The 20,949-nt window shown below is 40.0% G+C and overlaps 1 protein-coding gene across 2 annotated transcripts in view; it reads right to left on the bottom strand.

Moving 5' to 3' along the window:
* Positions 1–20,949, bottom strand: part of Itga8 (integrin subunit alpha 8) — a 176,845-nt gene that overhangs the window by 41,600 nt on the left and 114,296 nt on the right. For both annotated transcript variants that reach the window (XR_013051452.1, XM_006985924.4), the window contains 3 exons: positions 17,419–17,498; positions 12,863–12,943; positions 3,009–3,114 (listed from right to left, as the gene is read on the bottom strand). Coding sequence is in view for 1 of the 2 variants with exons in the window: in XM_006985924.4 (XP_006985986.2) it covers positions 3,009–3,114; positions 12,863–12,943; positions 17,419–17,498 (267 nt within the window). In the remaining variant the exon portion in view is untranslated. The remainder of the gene's footprint in view (positions 1–3,008; positions 3,115–12,862; positions 12,944–17,418; positions 17,499–20,949) is intronic.

The following is a 20,949-nucleotide window of genomic DNA, read 5'->3' as shown; positions in this document are numbered from 1 at the left end:
CATTTGGGAACATCTTCATTGTTAACCGGGGAGAAGCCCTTCATAGCCCTTTGTAATGGTTAGTGTCAACTGTCAGCTTGACAGAAGCTAGGATCACCTGAGACATGGGCCCATGGGAGATTATCTTGATCTTGCGTTGATGTGGGAAGGCTCCTTTTTAATTGTAGGTGGGACTATTCCCCCTGGGCTGTATAAATGAAGGAGGTGGGCTGAGTACGCCTATAAGCATGCATTTCTCTCTGATTCCTGAGTGCAGATGCAATGTGACTAGCAGGCCTTCTGTTCCTGCCCACTGTGTCCTCCCTGCCTGATGCTATGATGCTACCTCTTTCCTGCCATGACGGACTGTATTCCTCTGGAACTATAAGCCAAAACAGACCCTCTTCCCTTAGGTCACTGTTGTTAGTGTATTTTATAACAGCAATGGAAAAGTAACTAATACATTCTTGTCACTTGAGATGAAAGTCATATTCAGAAATAAAATGACTCCTAAAGACATTATGCTGTACCCAGAGATCAGTGTCTTACTCATCCATCATCCGAGAAGCTTCTCCCTGCAGCAGACAGGAACTAATACAGAGACCCACACTTGGATAATATGTAGAGAGAGAGAGACCTTGGAACACTCAATCCTAAATGGAATGTTTCCCCTCATCAGTGCTCCCCCCCCCCCAGGATCAGGGGACACTGCAGAAGAGGAGGGGAAAAGATGATAAGAGCCAGAGGTGGTGGAGAACACCAAGGAAACAAGAGCTTCCAAACACAGCAGGATTGACACACACATGAACTCAGAGAGACTGTGGCAGCATGCACAGTCCCTCCATGGGTCTTTACCAGGTGGGACCCCAGCACTGAGAGAGGAAGTAGACATAAGCTCCCATCCTTAACCCTGAAGCTACCTCCAATTGATAATCACTTGCAAATGAAAAATGAGTTTTCTCCAATGGAGTCTCATTGGGTATACAAAGCACTCTTAAGGCCAGGTCTCATGCCCAGCAGTAGAAGGGCAACACATAATGAACTCAATGGCGTTTTGAGGTTCTTTGTCTCATAATGCTTTGTCAGGGATGCCCCCACTTACAGGTCCTTTGCATATATATGTATATGTTACGGTTTCCAGTTTCATGTTTTTATGGACTTTCTGCATGTGCAAATGATATGTCTCTGTGTCTATGTGTGTTTCTTGAGCTTTTTCTTTGGCTCTTATTTGTTCCATTTGTTTTTATTTTATCTGATTTTATTTATTATTATTATTATTATTATTATTATTATTATTATTATTTAAATGCCTGTTTGTATCCTAATGAGAGAGAGAGAAAAAGAAAGTGTATGGATTTGAGTATGTGGGGAAGTGGGGAGGATCTGGGAGGAGGGGAAACCATAATCAGAATATACTGCATTCAAATCTATTTTCAATTAAAAACAGGAAGTCATATTCAGAACAATTGGTTCAGTGGCATGAAGGGACAGAGAATGAAGGAAAAAGGGATCTCAACCAGAAAGCTGATTGGAGCTTTATTTTTCTGAAATTCCATCCTGGGTCCCCTAAAAATCAATTACTAGATGGCTGATGGCATTAACTTTAAAGAAAACCCCAGATAACTACTAAATTAAGCCTCTGTTATACGTTTATTTTTTTCATTAAATTTAAATGTTTTAGGCAACATGTTAATAGGTGATCCCACTTTTAGCAGTTTAAGACTTTGTGTGGTAAAAGAACATTGGGCTCTTCCTGTGGGATGCTGTTGCCTTGGAAGACAGTTGACTAATCCATGGGGTATTCAGATCTCAGAATAAATTATTCATTTTCAGTTTCAGTTACGCAAATAAAAAAGTAAAATGATTCTATCATGTTATTGCCTCATAAGTTATATCTATCTTTTGTCACAATAATGACTAATTCATCGAGTATTTTAATAGTACTTTATAGTTGATAACATTTAGTTTATATATAGGTAAATTCAAGGGTATCTGAAAATGTGAGAAGAAATACAATCAAAGGAGCGAGGTGGTTTTTTGAAGCATAGGCTGTTCAAATATTGAGTAGAGAACAAATAAAAATATTTTTAAAAGGTGATTTAATAAGATAAAATGTTTTAAGCCAGGTAACAGATCTTACCACTGAGGACTGAGTGTCTGTCTACAGTTATTCAGTAAGGTTGGTCTTTGAGAAAACCAATAAGATAGACAAGCCCTTATCCAGACTAACCAAAAGGCAGAGAGAGAGAGAGAGCATCAAATTAACAAAATCAGAAATGAAAAGGGAGACATAACAACAGACAATGAGGAAATCCAGAGAATCATCAGGTCACAGTTCAAAAACTTGTACTCCACAAATTAGAAAATCTAAAAGACAATTTTCTGGATAGGTATCATATACCAAAGTTAAATCAAGACCAGATAACAATTTAAATAGACCAATAACTCCTAAGTAAATAGAAACAGTCATTAAAAGTCTCAAAAAAAAAAAAAAAAAAAAAGCTCAGGACCAGTTGGTTTCAACGCAGCATTCTACCAGGTTTTCAAAGAATAATTAATACCAATACTCTTCAAATTGTTCCACATAATAGAAACGGAAGGAACATTACCAAACTCCTTCTATGAGGCTACAGTTACTCTGATTCCCACCAGCCATTATAGCCATAATAGCACAAGTTACAAAGTTTGGACCTTGGACTTGAACCTGAGGTTCTATGAAGTTCTTATTAGTAAAGAGTACATAAATAAAACCTCAAAAAATTTAATATAAGAAATAACTATCTTGGGCTGAATAGATGGCTCAGCAGTTAAGAGCATTGGCTACTCTTCCAGTGGACCGAAGTTCCATTCTCAACACCCACAAGGCAGTTCACAACCATCTGTAACTCCAGTTCCAGAGGATCAGATGCCACCTTCTAGCTTCCACAAGCACCAGGCACACATGCTGTACACACACACACACACACACACACACACACAAACCCAAACACATACATTAATTAAATAATAATTAAAAAAGAAATAGCTACCTCGTAAATATGCTCCACCAAAGGACCGACTTCCTCCTCTTTGTGGGGCTCCTCTTGTGGTTCCCAGTTGTGGATGGGCAGGACAATCTGCGGAGGGTGAGACACTCTGGAATATGGAATATTAGGTTGATTACTGATGAGGGCCTGCTAAGGATGTCTTCCTTGCATATTGATATGTACTTACACTGGTTACAAAGAAAGCAAAGTGCTTTCCAGTTATCTGAGGATATGTCTGATACATGGTAAGTAAGATATTGATAGTAAGTCTTGGGGAAATTACTGAGTAATAGTGAAGACTCAAGCATTGCACATTCTTATTTACTGGTCTATAGAACAGTCACTGTTTTACAGTCTTGTATATCTTAGACACTAGGGAGCAGAGGAGAGAGCATTCTTGAATGGACATGAACAGTTGAATACACACATGTACATTTACAAAGCCTGCTACCTATTCTTTATAAGTATGTGTATATGTCTCTAGGCATAGAGGTTATATAATCTCTGCCTTAACCCAGAGTAAGAAATGGTGTGTGTGTGTGTGTGTGTGTGTGTGTGTGTGTGTGTGTGTGTGTGTGTGTGTAAATACTTCTAGGCTCCTGTGAGATGTATTCAATATCTAGTTAGAAAGAAATACAGTTTCTGGCTAAAGATGTCTGCCTAGAACAGTGGCCACTCTGTATACATTCCTTCTTTGTAGATTCCTTTGCCTCCTGTTCCTGCAGGGAGCAGAGCCAGACTCAGGGCCAGCTAGGATCAAGAATGACCAAAGCCTCGAGCTGTCTTACAGACAGCTCATGGGACAAGAGAGGCAGAGCTAGGTGTATCATCTAAGCATGAAATTCATTTGACATTTCCAGTGTACACACCAACAAACTTGATGTGTGTGTGGTGTGTGTGTGTTCATGTTTGCACATGTGTTCATATGTACTTCCCTCTCTTGGAGGAAGTGGAGGCCAGAGCTTGATGCTGAGATGTCCTCCTCGATTACTTCTCCACCTTATATTTGAGACAAGACAGCTCACTGAACTGCGTTCGCTGTTTTGGCTATGTTGGGCTGGCCCAGCAGCAAGACCCTGGAATCCACCAATCTCTGCAGTTCTGCGTTGGGGTTGCAGGGGTTTGCACAGCCACACGCACGCACGCAGCCTTTTCCACAGATTCGGAGGATCCAAACGCAGGTCCTCATTCTTGCACAGCAAGCAATTTACCCTGAGCTACTTCCCAGCTCCCAAGGAGAATGCTAAAAGACACCGCTTTCTAGAATTTGATTGGGAAAAATACCTTTGAAAGAATCCTTCAATTTTGAGGTAAAATTAATTTTAACAGAACAAATCCTTACATGGGTCTCAAATGCTGCTTTAGGAATATTCAGTAATTACTGCAGCCTCTAGCAACTCAAACATTTCTTCTCTTCTAGACTGTTCCATCAATTGAAGGCTCATTTCTCTTTATTGTTGAATAATGGTCTATGGTGTGGTTTGTTTATCATTGACTGGAAACCATTTGGTTGTTTACAGTTTGGGACTATCACAAATAAATTTCTATAAACATTTATACAGAAGTTTCTGTGTAAACTTAAGTTTTTATTTTCTGGGAATAACATTTTTTTTTCTAGGATAAAGAACAATAGTTTCGATAAGTTGAAGTTTGCTGTCAGGAACTTAAAAACTAAGGATTGATAATGTGATGTGAACTCTTTTTAAAAAATAATAGGACTTGCTGGGCGGTGGTGGCACACGCCTATAATCCCAGCACTGGGGAGGCAGAGGCAGGTGGATCTCTGTAAATTTGAGGCCAGCCTGGGCTACAGAGTGAGATCCAGAAAAGGCTCCAAAGCTACACAGAGAAACCCTGTCTCAAAAATAAATATAATAGGACTTATCTCCAATTTCTATTAATTCCAAATAACAAAGAACATCATTTATTGTTTTGAACAATGTTGACCCTACCTGCTATGGGCAATATCCTTCATAGGCTTTGGTTATTCATCGTTTTTCTCTTTTTAAATTTTCTTTCTTTTATTATTTACTTATTTTCGTGTGTGTGTGTGTGTGTGTGTGTGTGTGTGTGTGTGTGTGTGTGTGTGTGTGTTTGCCATAGTATACCTGTGGAGGTCAGAGGACGTCTTGTATGAGTCAATACTTTCTTCTACTATTTTGGTGTTGATTCTGGGGATAACAATTGGGTCCTTGGGCTCAGCAGCAAGTGCATTACTTGCTGCACCATCTTTGGGCCCTGCTTCCTCTCTTGATACAGTTTATCCCACTGGATTATTTTTAAAAGGCTGTGTATTTTGGTAATTCTTCATGAACCCAATATATATAGTGTTGCCACTGAAGGCTAAGCTTACTTAATGGAGATCTGCATTAAATCAACCCTTTGTCCTAATGAATTGCATGCCAATTGGCTCAAAGACAATGTTGATGCCATGTATTGAGTCAGACGGAATAGTTCTAAGTACGTTTACCCACTCAAAAAAACTCTACTTAACATTATTTTTAAACTATAAAAACAACAACAAATAAAATTGGGCTTAACATAGTGCATGATAAAGTAGCTTAGAATAAACACCATTGACCAAAAAATTAGATTTTCCTAAAGGCTGAACATGGAAGATGTTCAACATGGCAACTATTTGTTCCTTGAAGAATTAAACATCGAAACCAATGTTTTAAAAGCATAACCAGAGGACAGTTTTGCTATGTGATATGGCCAAAAAGGACTTTTACATTGTCAGAGAATAAATTGTGGTCAATTGTTGGACATTAATGTAGCAATTAAAACAACTGCATCCACATGAGAAGTCCAGTTTTATTTAGTTGTTTGGATTGCTGCCAACAGAACAGAAATTTCCCTTTTCAATGTAACTGATGGCAGAAATACATGTAAAAACATTAATCCCATAAGATGAATGTGTGAGAATGAAGGCAATAGGAGCCCTCCAACTGCCTTGGAATCACTTACACATTTGAATATGAAAAAATTCCCCAATTTATTTACAAAATAATTTAAATTTAGAATTACAAAACAGCTCATATATGGTATTATTATTATTATTATTATTATTATTATTATTATTATTATTGGTTTTATGAGACAGGGTTTCTCTGTGTAGCCCTGGCTGTCCAGGAACTTGCTCTGTAGATCAGGCTGGCCTCAAACTCAGAGGTCTATCTTCCTTTACCTCCCAAGTGCTGAGATCAAAGTATGCACCACTATGCCTGGCTTGGGTTCTATAATTTTTGGTTAACAAAACTAAAATAAACTACAGGGTATTTGGTGGCACAGATCTGTAATCCCAGGTACTCACAGGCCTGTAATTCTATCTACTCCAGAGAGTGAGAAGCAGGACTGAAAGTTCAAAGGTTACAGGGTGAGTGAGTGAGTTCAAGTCCCACCTTGGAAACTTAGTGAATTCTGCCTCAGAAGAAATGGTAGAGCATTACTCAGCATGGCCAAGGCTCTAGGTTCAATCCTAGCACTGTGAAAAACCAAAACAAACACACCCAACCCAACCCAAATTAAAAAAGAAAAAGACAGAGCTCTGAGACAAGCACAGGGATGAGACAAGAGTTCATTTGTGAACACTAGTGGCAATTTTGAAAACACAGAAGACAGGAAAAATTAATGTATATTTTCTTCTCTTAGCTTTTAAAACAGCGGCTCTTTCCTTTGAGAAAGAGACAAGGGAATAAAACTAAAACTCAACAAAAATAAAACAACACTAGCTCCTCACTCCACATCACTGTACTTCAAGTATACGGTACTTGAGTCAGATGAATCAGAGAATCACAAAGCAAATAAAAAAAAAACATTTAGAACTGGCTTTCTGAGGAAACCCAGCACAGCAACAGTTTAGGATGTTGCTAAAGTCATTCTTTTTTCAAGCTTGTGTGTACATCTGTGTGTGTGTGTGTGTGCAGGCATGTGTGCATGAGTATATATGTGTGTGTGGTGTGTGTGTGCATGTGGGTATGACTATGTATGTGTGTTTGTGCATGTGTGTGAATGAGTGGTGTAGGCTTGTGTATGTGTTCCTATGTGTGTATATGTATGTGGATCCCAGTGGTAACAGTAGGTGTCTTCGTCTATCATTCTCCAGCATGGTTTGTGATATGGGTCTCTGACTGAAACTGGAGCTCACTGATTGGAAAAGACAAACTAGCCAGCAAGCTCCAGCGAGCCTCCTCTCTCTCCCTCGGCAGTGCTAAGATTGCCGTGATGCACACCACGCGGGCTTGGCCTCTCAGAGTGGGTGCTGGATCTTATGTCGTCACGCTTGCCCTGCAAACACTTTACTGACTGAGCCAGCTCCCTGGCTCGCGATAAAGTCATTGTATATTTTAATGTTTTTTTTTTAATTAAGAATTTTTTTTATTCATTTTCCATACCAATCACAGGTCCCCCCTCTTCTTTCCTCCTCCCCCTCTGGCTTCCTCTTTCAACTCCCTCCCTCCTACAAGAAGGTAAGGCTTCCCACAGGGAGTCAGCAGAGTCTGGTACATTCAGTAGAGGCAGGTCCAAGCCTCTCCTCCCTGCCTCAAGGTTGTGCGGGGTGTCCCACCATAGGTAGTAGGCTTCAAAAAGCCTGCTCATGCGCCAGGAGTGGATTCTGATAAAGTCATTTTTAAAGAAAATATATAGTGCTAATATTTTTAAAAGAAAAAACTCCAAAGGTAGAATTTCTAGATAGAACTAGGAGAGAAACAAAGAGACAGAGTCAGAGAGTCAGAGAGAGAGAGAAAGACAGACAGATAGACAGATCGACAGACACACACAGAGAGACAGACAGACAGAGATAGAGATAGGGAGGACAAGGAGAGAGAGATCCCATTAGGGAAAAACAAAACAGCAAAAAAGACAAAAAGGAAGAGAAGCAGAAAGAGAAGTGTGGCCAGATGATGGTAGAGTTTTCCTCTGTGTTCCTCAGAACAAGGCGGTGATGGAGGAAGATGGCCCTGGCCTGAAGAGGCACAGTAGCAAGAAGTCTGAGTCAAGAGAGGGGCAGGAGAGCTAGCCAGCCCCCTGCCCCCAAATCAGGACTTCCTGCCCTGGTGGAGCAGAGGATTCGAAGTGGGAGCCAAGAATAAGAAACCCAAACTGGAGAATATGCTCTCAGCAGGAGGGAGGCAAGAGAAGACAAGGGGCTGGGACAGAGGATGACACTCAGGCACACATTCCAGAAGGCATACTCTGCCTTCTGAAGGGTGGGGTTGTAGAGGCAGAAGAGTCTGGATAAACCCCACAGGCATGAAAAATGCATGTTCTGGTGCTGAGGCTGGAGAGATGCTCCATAGCGAGGAACACTTGGATGTCGGAAGAGTGCTTCCAATACATCCAATGAATCTAGTATCCCTTGACACTCAAAAAAGAAAATGATATTGTAAGAAAATTACAGATCAATACTTCTCATGAGCATAAATGTAAAAGTCACTAGCACAGTTCTAGCTTTCTCCAGAAAGCAAGCTGTGTTTAAACTTCCAAAACAAAAATTAACCAGTTCACAGTTTTCATGGACCCATGGAGAGGGAGACAGGACCATTTAATCATCTTCATAGGCACAGGCAAAGCACTGGACAGAACTGAGTATGTATTCTTTCTAGCAGTTCTCCAGAAAAAAAAAAATGCAAAACTTGGTACCAGCTAGAACTTGGTAAAAGTCATCTATGAAAACTGTAAAGTTATTGTCAGACTAAACCCGAAGCACTGAATGGCTGTATGAGTGAGAATAGAGCAAAGCTGTCTCCTTGTTCCACATCTATTCAGTTGTGAACTAGGGAGCCTAGTCTTTGCTACAGGAGAAGAAAAACAAAAGAAGGGCATTCAAGAAGTCCAAGAAGAGGTCTGGCCTTTGCACGTATTTTCTGTAGGGTAATTTCTAAGCTATCATATGGCTGCTAGAAGTGACAAAGGTATGTCTGAGGCTTTGGGACACACTAGATATTCCAACAAGAAAAACTACTGTGAGGTTGTCCAAACCAGAAAGATCAACAGTGCAATTTATATGGGAGCTTTGGTCATAACATCTCAGTCAGCTTGGAGATGGAAATCACTTGGGTGAGCAGGCAATTAATCAATAATGCCTCTTTACAAAGGACTAATGAAACTCTGCCCCTGAGGGTATGGCCAGTGGTATTCCCTGCATGTTGCTACACATCAGTACTGTGAAGTAAGAGTTCATACTCTCCAGACAAGGAAAAAGAGAAGCCAGTTTTTGGCACTTGTCTGGCTCCTCTTTTATATCAGTCTTCCTTTGATGACCTTAATCTGATTTGTCCCCAACAGTAACCTATTGCTGTGAGACTGGGAGCTTTGGATGGGATCTGTAAGCAGCTGGTAGAAATACCGGCGCTTGTTTTAATTTGCTCCCTATTGCTATGATAAAACATTCTGACCAAAAACAACTTTGGGAAGGAAGGGATCGATTTCAGCCTACAGTTTCAGGTACCAGTCTATCACTGAGGGAAGTCAGGGCAGGAACTCAAGAAGAAAATGAAACAGAAACCATGATGGAGTGCTTTCAGTGGCCAGCTCAGGGTTCTGCTAAGCTGTATTTCTTATACAGCCCAGGATACCTGTCTAGGGATGGTGTTGACATCTAGGTCTAGGGAGGCTGGGCCCTCCCACATCAATCAATCAACCAGTCACAGACATAGCCACAAGCCAACCTGATTGTGACAATTCTTCAGTAGAGGCTCCTCTCCCCAGGTGAGAAGTTGACAATTAAAAACAAAACAACACAACAACAACAACAACAAAAAGTTAGAGCACTGTTCTTTTGGGGGATCCTTAACTTTGTAGTTGGCTAAATTTATGGATATCCAGTTTGGAAAGTAAGAGGGAAAACTATTTTTGTTCACAGGCAACATGAATATGTAATAAAAAAATTTTAGGAAATCAACAAAATGTTACTGCCACTTACAAGCTTGCCAAGACATGAGGATGTGTTCCTCCATTCCAAAACTTACCACGCCTGCTATATGCCAGAGCAAAACATCGGGGACTAGAACCTTACATTTGAACAAATGATTTGTTGAAAAAGTGCCGCTGTAATGAAGGGGTGAAATGGTGGGCTTTTCAACAAAAAGGCCAAGAAGAAACAGATATTCATGAGCAAAATGCACCTCAGGCCTTCCCTCACTCACACCAGTCACAAAGGTTGACTGAAAAGAAACTGAAAACCTAAACATAAAGCTTAACATTGGAGAAAGGAAAGGACACCGCTTGGTGTGACTTCAGAGAGATAACTATGACCCAGCGAGGACACAAACCATAACAAAATCTGTTAATAGATTTTCATTCTTTAAACAACATTGCTAAGAAAACATAGAGCCACATACCTCACACGGGGAGAAATTATTTCAAGGCCAGATGTATGACAAGTATTTCCTACCCAGGACATGTGAGGGGTTTTTTAACAACTCAGTAACAAGACAAACAATTCCATAATGAATGAACGGATGAAATATTGAAGTAAGTACTTCATGAGAAGAGGAGAGACTAGTGGCCAACGACACTGGAAGACATCTGCAGTATAACTAGTCATTAAGCAAATGGACTCTAAAAACCACATTTATTATACTAGAATGTGTGTGTGTGTGTGTGTGTGTGTGTGTGTGTGTCTCACATGCTGGCAGAGATGGGAAACATGGGACTCTCTTGCATTGCTCATGGGGATACACAAAGGACATGGCTCAGCCCTTCAGCCCTACTGTAAGGCAATTGGGCAAAGTCTTAAAACATGCAGTTACCATACAACTCAGTAGCTCCATTTGTGGAAACAAATGTCCCAACAAAGACTTGTATGTGAATACTCATAGCAGCTTTATTCTTAATTGGTACAAAATGGAGACAACCTATATGGTCACCAAATGGGGAATGAATCATTCATTGGGTGGCCATACAATGGCATATTCTCAGCAATAACATGAAAGAGAGTACTGATATATATGCAAGCACATGGCTGTTTTTCAAATTCTTTATGCTAATCAGAAGCCATGTTTGTTCTGAATGAGTTCACTCTGTGACATTCTGGAAACAGTGACAAAAAAATAGATCAAGATGCTAGGGTATGGTAGTGGGGGAAGGGCTGGCTACCAAGGATCCCAAAGCAATCATTATTTTCCATGGTCTCCTGGTATTCTAACTTTACAAACAGGGCTCTCCAAAGTGTGGATTTTACAACATGTAATTTATATCTCAAACCTGACTTTAGAAACAAACTGGATTTCCAGTCAGCTATGGAAAGATGTGTACAGGATGACTGACTGACAGCCTAATGCCCACATTTGTGGTCACAAGTGAATTCCTATGGGGCAGCTAGTGGTTGAAAGCGCCTAATGACCTGAGTTTGATCCCACATATGAGGAGAGAACTGAGTCCCGCCAACCCTAATCAGAGCTCCACAGCACTTCCTGCAAGATAAGTGTTTAAAAATCTCTGTTAGTAAGAAAAAAAAGTCAATTATTGTTGTTTCATATTTAGTACAAACGTGAACATGAGTTTGCCTTGATAGGAAGAACGAAATTACAAAAGTATAAAAAGTATCTCAGTTTCCCTTAGGAATGAGGGAACTACAAGCTAGGTCTTCCGCCACACACTACTTCTCACCCACCCTGAGAGTTAGTTGATTATATAGTGGCTGGAAGCTTTCACCCAGTTCTTCTGGGAGTGGGATTTGGTCAAAATAATTTTAAAATAATTTGGTGTCAGTCAGTAAAGTGACTTCCACACTCTATCTGACCTTGAAATCCCACTTCTTAACATACTTCTTGCTAAAATTCTTCCACACTACCAGAAGATGTGCATGGAAAGTCCTAAAAATTGGGGATATGGAGAAGGAATCTTGTATCAAATAAGCTGATGAATTACAAGCATAGGTGCTTCAAATGGCAAGTCTCACAAGCATTTATGTGAACTAAAAAAAAAAAAACCCCTACAGTAGCATGTATTAATAAGGTCATAGAACAAGGTTCAAAAGACTGTCTCATAGGAGGGTACCATCACCATTTTGGGGGATGAGCTCTGAGACATATTGACTGTAGTTATATTTTAGCTTTCAGTGTTTTCTAGCTGTGCGGTCATAGCCCCCTGACTTGTACATTGAGGGGATCAGCAAAGTGAAATGTCTTTACATGCAGAGATCCACAGTTGTCAGCCTGGAGGAGTGAGCACCAGTTAAGACCTGTGGGAAAGGAAGGCAGGCAGGATCTGGAGCCTGAGGATAATTGGGTTTAAAATACCATTGAGACTTTTAATATGTTATTGATCAGAAGAAAGCAGAATTCTAGTAACAAAATCAATAACATCTACCTATGTATAAGAAAAGAACTTCTATAGTCCAATTTCCCTCTCTGCCAAGCATGGCTTCCCAGCTGGGAGTCATTCAAAGACTTCTCTTGACCTTCCTCCTTCTCTCTTCCCTTATTGGCCCCTTCTTCAAAGAATGGGATAGATGGAAAGAACAGGATGCAGAACGCAAAGCCATTGACCCTCACATCTAAGCTAGCAGTTTATTATTCTCACGATGAGATGAGGCAAGGTTAAATGGCTGCCATGTTAAAGTAATTACAGTAAGGGTGAGGATTTTCTTTTAGACAATCATACATCTATCTATTTAGTTTCTCATTAGTGGTATTTTTAGTTTGGTTACAAAAGTCTTGGTCTGGGTAATTAAGTGACCTCTTGTTTTGCCATCCTTAGACTTAATTATTATACAGGGTTTATTTTGCTGATGGTCTAATGCTGAGTAGGAAGGATGAAAGCCAGTCACATGAATCTTGCATGTAGTTTTGTCTAGTACTTCATTTTAATTCTTTACATACAAAAGCTAAACTTAATGGTTTACCACTTACCCTCTTATTTCCACTTGAGCAACAGCAGTGATGTTGATTTGCAGACTCACAAAATTGCTGTCTGGATTGTCCTTGTTGGAGCTAAAACACAGCGACAACACAATTTCAGTATACTTTCTGACCATTGTGAGAAACATTCTGTACATCACAAGAGCAAACCACATTTCCAACTTTATCACTTGGAAAAACAATGGTATTTATTCTACAAAATCATAACCATTTGTCCAGGGAGATGCTATGAGCTTTGGGGATCTATAGAAACCAATCAGCTGTCCCTGGGGCGATGCCTCATTTGGAAGCACAATGGAGATGGCAAAAAAAGCTAATACTTTTTAGTTAGAATAAACCAAAGGGGCACTGAACTGCGTTTGTGTTCCTGCTTCTCCCTCAGACAAATTCTTTCACTTCCCTACACATCATGCTCAGTGCCATTCAGATAGGAAATGACAGCTCAGTCAACCCCAGATTTTCCATGCTAATAAAGTGGAGACCTGGCATAAACGATCCAGAGCAGCACATAACCGAGAAAGCTTTTGGGTTTGGCTGTATAACATGCCACACCATACATTGTTTTGTCAGCAATTTTATCTTCCTTATGGTTTATTTCTTAAGTTAACATATGTTAATATTAATATGTAGAATAAGTATTTACAGTCATTTCATATTCATAGGCTGCCCATGGCAAGGATCAAGGGGGATTAAAAGCCCAGTTACGGCACAGAGAGGCACAAGAAAGCTGCGTATTGCATAAGCATGCAGTTCAGAGCACATGGATGCTTGGGAAATGCTTCAAGAGTCTTAAGAGGGGATGAGTTTCATAATTCCTCTTTGAATGTGGCAGAAAAATTTAAGTTTGCTGTTTTTCCCTCAAGCAAAGCTAATTAATTATCAATTAGGAAATTGAACTTTGTAAAAAGAATACATGGTAAGCAGTCAGGGCTTCTAAGAAAAATTAAATAGAACTCCCAAGAGGCTCATGCAGTGTCTGGTCCTTGGATGCAGCTCTACCCACACTTCATGCCCTTCTGTGCTTTCATCGGAGTCAGAGATGGAACTATCACTTCAGGTGGCGGCTAGAGCCAGGTTTGTAAGAAGAGAAATCCTGCCCGGTGGTCCTCATGAGTACCGCTTAGACTCAGTGGGCAAGCTTCGCTCTCACTGTGAAGATGGCAACGGGGTAGATTTGCATTGGTGTTCTGGTGCATTCCCAGCGATGGCTTGGGAAAGGAGTGGATAAAATTCTGCTTCCAACCGGTGAAGACAGGCTTATTTCCAAAATGCCTTTGAGAAGTCCTGGCCGGTGGTATTTATTGATAAGGCAACTTAAACTGCAAACACTGGTAAAGACATAAACTGGCTGATGTCAGGCTCATTCCCTGAAGGGGACTTAACCCTGCTAAGCTTGTGAAGGAATCTACAGGGACTTCTACCTCAAAGTGAAAGGCTCATCTCCAACCACTAATTTCACTATTGCCACATCTGGGGAGAAGTGCTTCCCCCCATTTAAAAGAAAGCATACAAAAATTCAATTACTGAAAATTGTCTTTGAACTTGAGTTTAACTTGAGGCTGTGAGAGGATATTTTGATTTTTAAATTACATTTATTTATTTATTCATTTATATGTATGTGTGTGCCACAGCATGGGAATGGAAGTCAGAGAACAACTCTAGGAGTTGGTTCTCTTCTTTAAAACCAAGTGGGTCCTGGGAAACCAAACTTGGTCATCAGGCTTGGCAACAGGTATCATTATCTGTTGAGCCATCTCCCCTGGCCATCTCCTTTGAGATTCAGCAAGAGCAATGGCTGATGTAGCTCAGTCCCTGATTGTTTAATAAGCATTTCTCCTTCACAGTATGCCAGGGTGGAACACTTGCTTTGTATTGTGGTGATGCTGACAAGGTTTCCAGTAAGGAAGGATCTGGCTTGATATATAACTCAGATGCTTCCTTGACATCTTTCCTGGAAGGAAACTTCCCTCCCTAATACCATAGCTACATACAAACAAGCAATCCATCACCGCCAGGGATCCTGGGCTATTTATACCATCCCCCTAGCTCCATAGAAGGAATGACTATAGCCTATGTCACATAAAAGGGACGTTGTTTTTCTCTTTATTAGTTCAATGCCATTTTCTATTGTCTCCTGTTTCATAATATTCCTTCTATATTTTCTGGCCTTTGGAATGCCAGTGAAGACATTACAAATGCCATTTAACCATTACTGAGAAAGCAACTTCAAGGATGCTCACAAAGACATGTGTGTATGTGGAACTATGTCCAGGGAGGAGAGCAAGTCCCCTGTACAGAGACAGGGCTTTGAGAGACCATTTCATGTCAATTTTGGTACTAGGAAATACTTTAAGTGGATTAATGTACAAAGCCAACTTACCTTCTGACTTTAACATGTACAAAAGGGTGCTCATTGTGGACCATGGTAATCAATAAATGATAACACAGTACAGACTGTGGAGCATTGGATTAATTTATTTCTTGTTAATTTATTTAACTTGAATGCAATGCTACCTCTGTGAATCCTTCTATCTTTGGAGTTAGCCAGCAAAGCATACAGATCAACACCTTCAAATACTTTAGTATTTGTTACGAAGGTGTCCTCAAATTTTTTTATTTCCCAAATATGATGGGAATTTGATCCCTGATGCATATCCCAGATTTTCTGCATTTTTATAATTTTCAAAAGAATGTTACAATTGCCTTGAGCAGAAATGGAATATGATTATGACTTGTTTTTAGGAGAAGGTGAATGTTAACCATGTCATCATTTCTGATTCTACCATATTCAACCCTTTATCAATGAATTCATTTTTATAAGAGCAGTATCTTTCCCCAAGTGAGAAATGGCTTTATGCCTGTAACACAGGCTTTATACCCATGAAGGACCAATGACATCAACGATGATGGGGAGAAACAGAAGCCTCAGTTTCTGTCTAAGGTGATGTCAGTGCCTTCACTTTAAGGTTTAAAATTTGGTACTATGCAGTCACAGGATTTTAAATATGAAAGAATTTGGGGCCATGTGAACCTTTGGGGAAATATATGTTTTGGTGGGTGTGAAGAACTGGCTTAATAACCTTTAGATAAAATGAATTATTGCAGGAGAATCAATTCTGTTTTCATCTCATCACTAATGCAGGTAAAATTTTAAAGTCCTAAAATTTACCAGAAAAAGACTTACACATTCAAGAAGGTGAGAAGCTAATTAAGCTAATTACAGTCAAGAAGCTAATTAAGGTAAGAAGGGAGGCTCTGGGCCATTTCGAAGACTTCCTATCCCCAGAAAGCTGGATCAAAGCTTTGGGTGGGGGTGGGGAGATGGAGTGGGTACCACATTTAGATTTAATCCATTATATTCTTATCCTAAGATTTTTCTCAAACCTTTAGCTGATGCGGCTATTAAGAAAGTATTCTACCACACAGAGCAATTATAAAATTCGTCATACTCTAATATCCCTTTGTCTTATATTAAGGTAAATTACATAGTATTTGACAACCAAGTAATAGACACCAACTTTACAGCCACTTGCCTGACTACAGCAATGGATTCCACATGCTAGGCAAAGTGTAAACAATAAAAAGTATCCATGTGCCATTGATATCAGTGTTTTTAAAGCTTTTAAAATGCTTGACTGCAAAAAAGAAATAGTCCATTTGGCAGGGCATCTTGTTAGGTCTATATTCCTCAATGAAGAATGTTTCATGTACAGGACAATTATTCTGTATTATATATTAATTATATCGTATCACATCCATTCCATCCCATTTCCTTTTCTTTCAATATGAGTCTAGAACCATTCAATTGATTCCATTACAATGGGCTGAAGTTTGAATCTGGGAAGCCCCGACTTGCCTACTTCATTTCTCTGTAGATCTTCCTGCTCATGAAATATTTCTGGCCACAAAGGAGTAAACAGAATAGACAATGAAAGGGCAAGGTTGTGGCCAGATCCATGGACAGGTCATCTACAAGACAGGTAGGCAGCTGTCTGCATAGCTCAGAGTTTCTAGAGAAGGGCCTGGTCCCCGCACAGTGTTAGGTCATGTTGACCTGTCACGGAACTGCCACTCACACCATCCAGAGTCCGAGTCCTTCTTGAACATTTAGGAGATGGCAAGACTTTACTTGCAAGATCTGTTTTTTCCCCATGTTTCCCCCAGGAATTATCTGACTGCCTGCTGAGTACAGAGTAAGGTTAGGTTTAGTGCCTAACTCTATGTAGTACAGTATAGTACTGTCCTGTACAGTATAGTACAAGAGTTCTGTGTCCAGAAGGAGGAAAAGTGGAGGTGAATCAACAGGGGTGGGGAGCTGCTCAAGATAAAATCTGACTATTTTACACCCTGACCTTAATCTCCTTCAAAATGCAAAAGAAAAAAAAAAGCTGAAATGATTGAGAATGGTAAGAAGAATGGGGTGGTGAGATCTAGATTCTACTTCTAGGAAAACATTTAATGTGCAGGTGCTTGGCAACAAGGCATATATGTCACTGTGCATCTCTTCATTCATGATTGTCAACAAAGTAAGCATGTCGAAGTCCAACCTTCTGATTTGGAGATCGAAGTTAATGCTTGTATTTGTTTTCTCGAGACGAGGAACAGCAAATCGGAGGCCCAGAGAAAACTAAAAGCAAAACACAACATACATGAGACACAAGGGTGTTCACAGGAGGACCCTATCCACAGTGTGACAGTCTCCCCTTAGTTATCCCTCCACCCCTGCTCCGACCACCATCACAGCCTTTTATCTCCTCCTCTGGATGTCCGGGAGATAAGAGGAAATCTGCAAGGAGACCACAGGGCCCAGAAGACTCAGTCCAACACACACACGGGCTCTGTCTGTTTAGCCTTGTTGCCCTCTTGTGCTACCTCTCTGATGCAAAACTTCTAACAACACAAACATAAGACTTAGAGAACTGCGATGCTTCTGTGTGATGGATGAGGGAGTAGTTGTAGAGATCGCAGCTGTGAAGCCAACGCAATAATGCAGGAGATACTTTTAATATAAAGATGCTCAACCAAGAACAAAGGTTGCAGAGTTCTGTGTGCCATGTATGTTAGCTGTGGTTGGAAAGTCCAAAATTACTATATGTTAAGAACAGTGCACGTGTACTTTAAGGAGTACACTATTCCAGGAGAATATGTTGTCAGGTTGGGGTTACGGTTGTGTGGATTCCTTTGTCCTTCTTTATTTTCCAAATTGTAAAAAGTGCTCTTAATATTTTTTGTGTTCTGAAAACAGGTTTTTAAATGGCGGAAAAGGGAGCCCAGGGAGAATCTGGACCAGGAAGTGAAGATGATAACTAACATATGCACAATGACACCATCTGTATACACTATGGTGCTACATGGTCGTCCAAGCATTGTTCTATGCCCTGTTTGCCTTATCTCAGGAACCACAAACTCTCTTAGGTAGGACAGTTATGTTGACATCCTCCAATCTAATAGATATCTGAGGATTAGAGTGACCAAGGGCCCTGATCCAGGCTCAGAACAAATAAAGGGCAGAACTGGAATTCCAATCTCTGGAAGGCACATTCCAGAAACAGTCCTCACAGCTATTGCACTGTGAGAATAAAGCCACCAACAAGAAGCCAAAGTTACAGGAATGACATACAATCATTTATCGTAACTCTTCCTTCCCATGGTCCTTACCTGACGTGTTTGGGCTATATGGGTGCACGTATATGTTTTTGTGTGTGTGTGCACATATATGTGCAGGTACATGTGCACATATATGTGGAAGCCAGAGGTTGACATTGGACCTCCCTTTCTATAGCTCCCCACCTCATCACCTCATTTTTATTTCTGTTTTAGTTTGACATGATCTCTCACTGAACCTGGAGCCCAGGGATCTTTCTGTGTCTGCCTCGCCAGCACTTGGTTTCCAGCTTGGCCCCAAAGCACCTGGCTGGGGAGAGCACACGAGTCTTGATTATAAAGGATGTGCAACGATTTATGCCCCAGTGAGGAACTACTTTATAATTTCAAACATGTCTGTTTTCTGTTGGACCTCAGCATATGCTCTTTTCTCTTCTTTGAAAGATTTTTATTTTTACTTTGTATTGCTTTTTCTACTTCAAGAGCTTCTGAAAACTCAGGCTTCATAACTCAGGATAAGAGAGGTAAGGAACTGGCTGCTGCCATGGCCTAAGACAGGTACGTTTTCCTTCCTTATCCCCTGTCTCCATTATTATTCTTTTTTTACACAGCCTACAATGTTGCTAATATCAAGTGTCCTGTTACATAGTAATAATGCACTTCTATATTATCTTATCAGGTGCTTACTAAGTAGCAGACTTATGGGGCTATATCAAGAAGGGTGTGATAAAAGTAGTTGAAAGAATGGGAGTGTGTCCTTGTGTACACTTGCAGCATATTGTGATGAAGGCTGCCTGAGATTGGTCCTTATTACAGAACAATCCATGTAAAGTGAAGACAGACTAAGACATGACAATTTCCTACTGGTAAGCATCCCAGGCAGGGTATGGAGAGAGGATGACTCAGTGGTTAATGAACCCTTGCTGCTCATTCTTTTCTGGTCCCCATGAGTAATTTTACACATGTGGACATACTTTCTCACATATACCCATACACATAAATAAATAAAATAAAATTTCAAAATAGTCATTATATATTAACTAAAATATGCATGACAAAATATTAACTAAAACATTTTTGGCCTGTCTTTCTTTTTGGGGGGAGAAATTTGCAAGTTATAAACTTTATCAGCATACGAAAACTATTTTATATCACCAACAACTACATGTAAACAACTTTTCTCTTTAAAAATCAGAGGTCAGACTTCCGATTACCAAGTTGACAAGTTTAAATTAAAACTGAAAGTCACTTGAAAACTTTTTGTTTTAAATATTGGGCCTGGGATAATTATTCCCGGTGATTTATTTATTTGAATCTTTTAAAATACCAAGACTGCATTTCCATCTGCAATTTGCTCCACTCCATGGACAGAGAGTGTTTTAAAAAAAAAATGAAGAAGTGAGTGAATCAACATGTTTTATACCAAAACAGAACGCAATAAAATTCGACGTGTTTGAGGGCATTAAGGGGCAAGATAAGAAACCAATTAGCTTTCTTCTGCTAGGGACCCAGAGATAAATGAATCTAAACAATTTACTTCCCTGCTTTCTCAAGATTATTTGCTGGTAAAATGGATTGATAGCCTCTCACATAAACACTTCCACGGTCCAGACCACACTGCCATTTCCACCCTTTTCTCGGTGTGGCACTGGTGGGCAGCTTTTCGTCTAGTTTTAGTCACAGTTATTGGTACCTTTAGACTGTCTGCAGTCTAGATTTAACACTTTCAGTATGAAGGAGAATGAGGGACTCTATTTATAGACACTGACGTTGTCACCCTCATGTCAAACTAGTTTCTTCTTGTCTTTTAGCTAAATATCTTTATATTACATCAAGTGGTTGGATTTATTTCCTTGAAAACTAGCAAAAACAATTGCTAGTTTCTAACTAAAAGGATTATAATGGGCAACTGTCCCATTCTGTCTGTCATATCTTCTTTTTAACATCCATCTGGTGTTCACTAGTTTTCATTCAAGTCCTTTCTACAGCATTAAAGACCAGATAGGACTTGGGCTTTGTGGTCAGGCCTGGTTGGAATCTTGGTTCTGCCTTTCATCATCAGTGTGACTCAAGGCAGCATGTTTGACTTTTCCAGGCCAGAGTGTCCTTGTCTAGAAAATCGGTGAGATGCAGTAAGATAACATTAAAGGAGTTATTCTCTAGTGATGGCCTTAGAACTCAGAGGCCATTCAGTCCATGAGAACTAACAGTAATCTGTTACAGGGATTTGACTTGCACTAAAATAGTTAAGTTAATGAATTAATTTTTTATACAAGAAGTAAGTTTACATGATTCCAACTGGCCACATTTTTATAAATACCCAAGACCAGTGCAATACAATAGTGTAAAGGGGTAAAACTATTATTTGAATGTATGCTGTCCTGGAGTGAAAATTGGGAAGAGGTATTATTTAAGAAGTTGCAGATATGCAGTTAAGTTTGTGAAACAGTGAGATAAAGACTGATTTGCTAGAA

This window comes from Peromyscus maniculatus, chromosome 5 (assembly GCF_049852395.1).
Source record: "Peromyscus maniculatus bairdii isolate BWxNUB_F1_BW_parent chromosome 5, HU_Pman_BW_mat_3.1, whole genome shotgun sequence".
Classification (NCBI taxonomy): domain Eukaryota; kingdom Metazoa; phylum Chordata; class Mammalia; order Rodentia; family Cricetidae; genus Peromyscus; species Peromyscus maniculatus.
The sequence above is the reverse complement of the archived record's forward strand: the minus strand, read 5'-3'. Positions and strand labels throughout refer to the sequence as shown.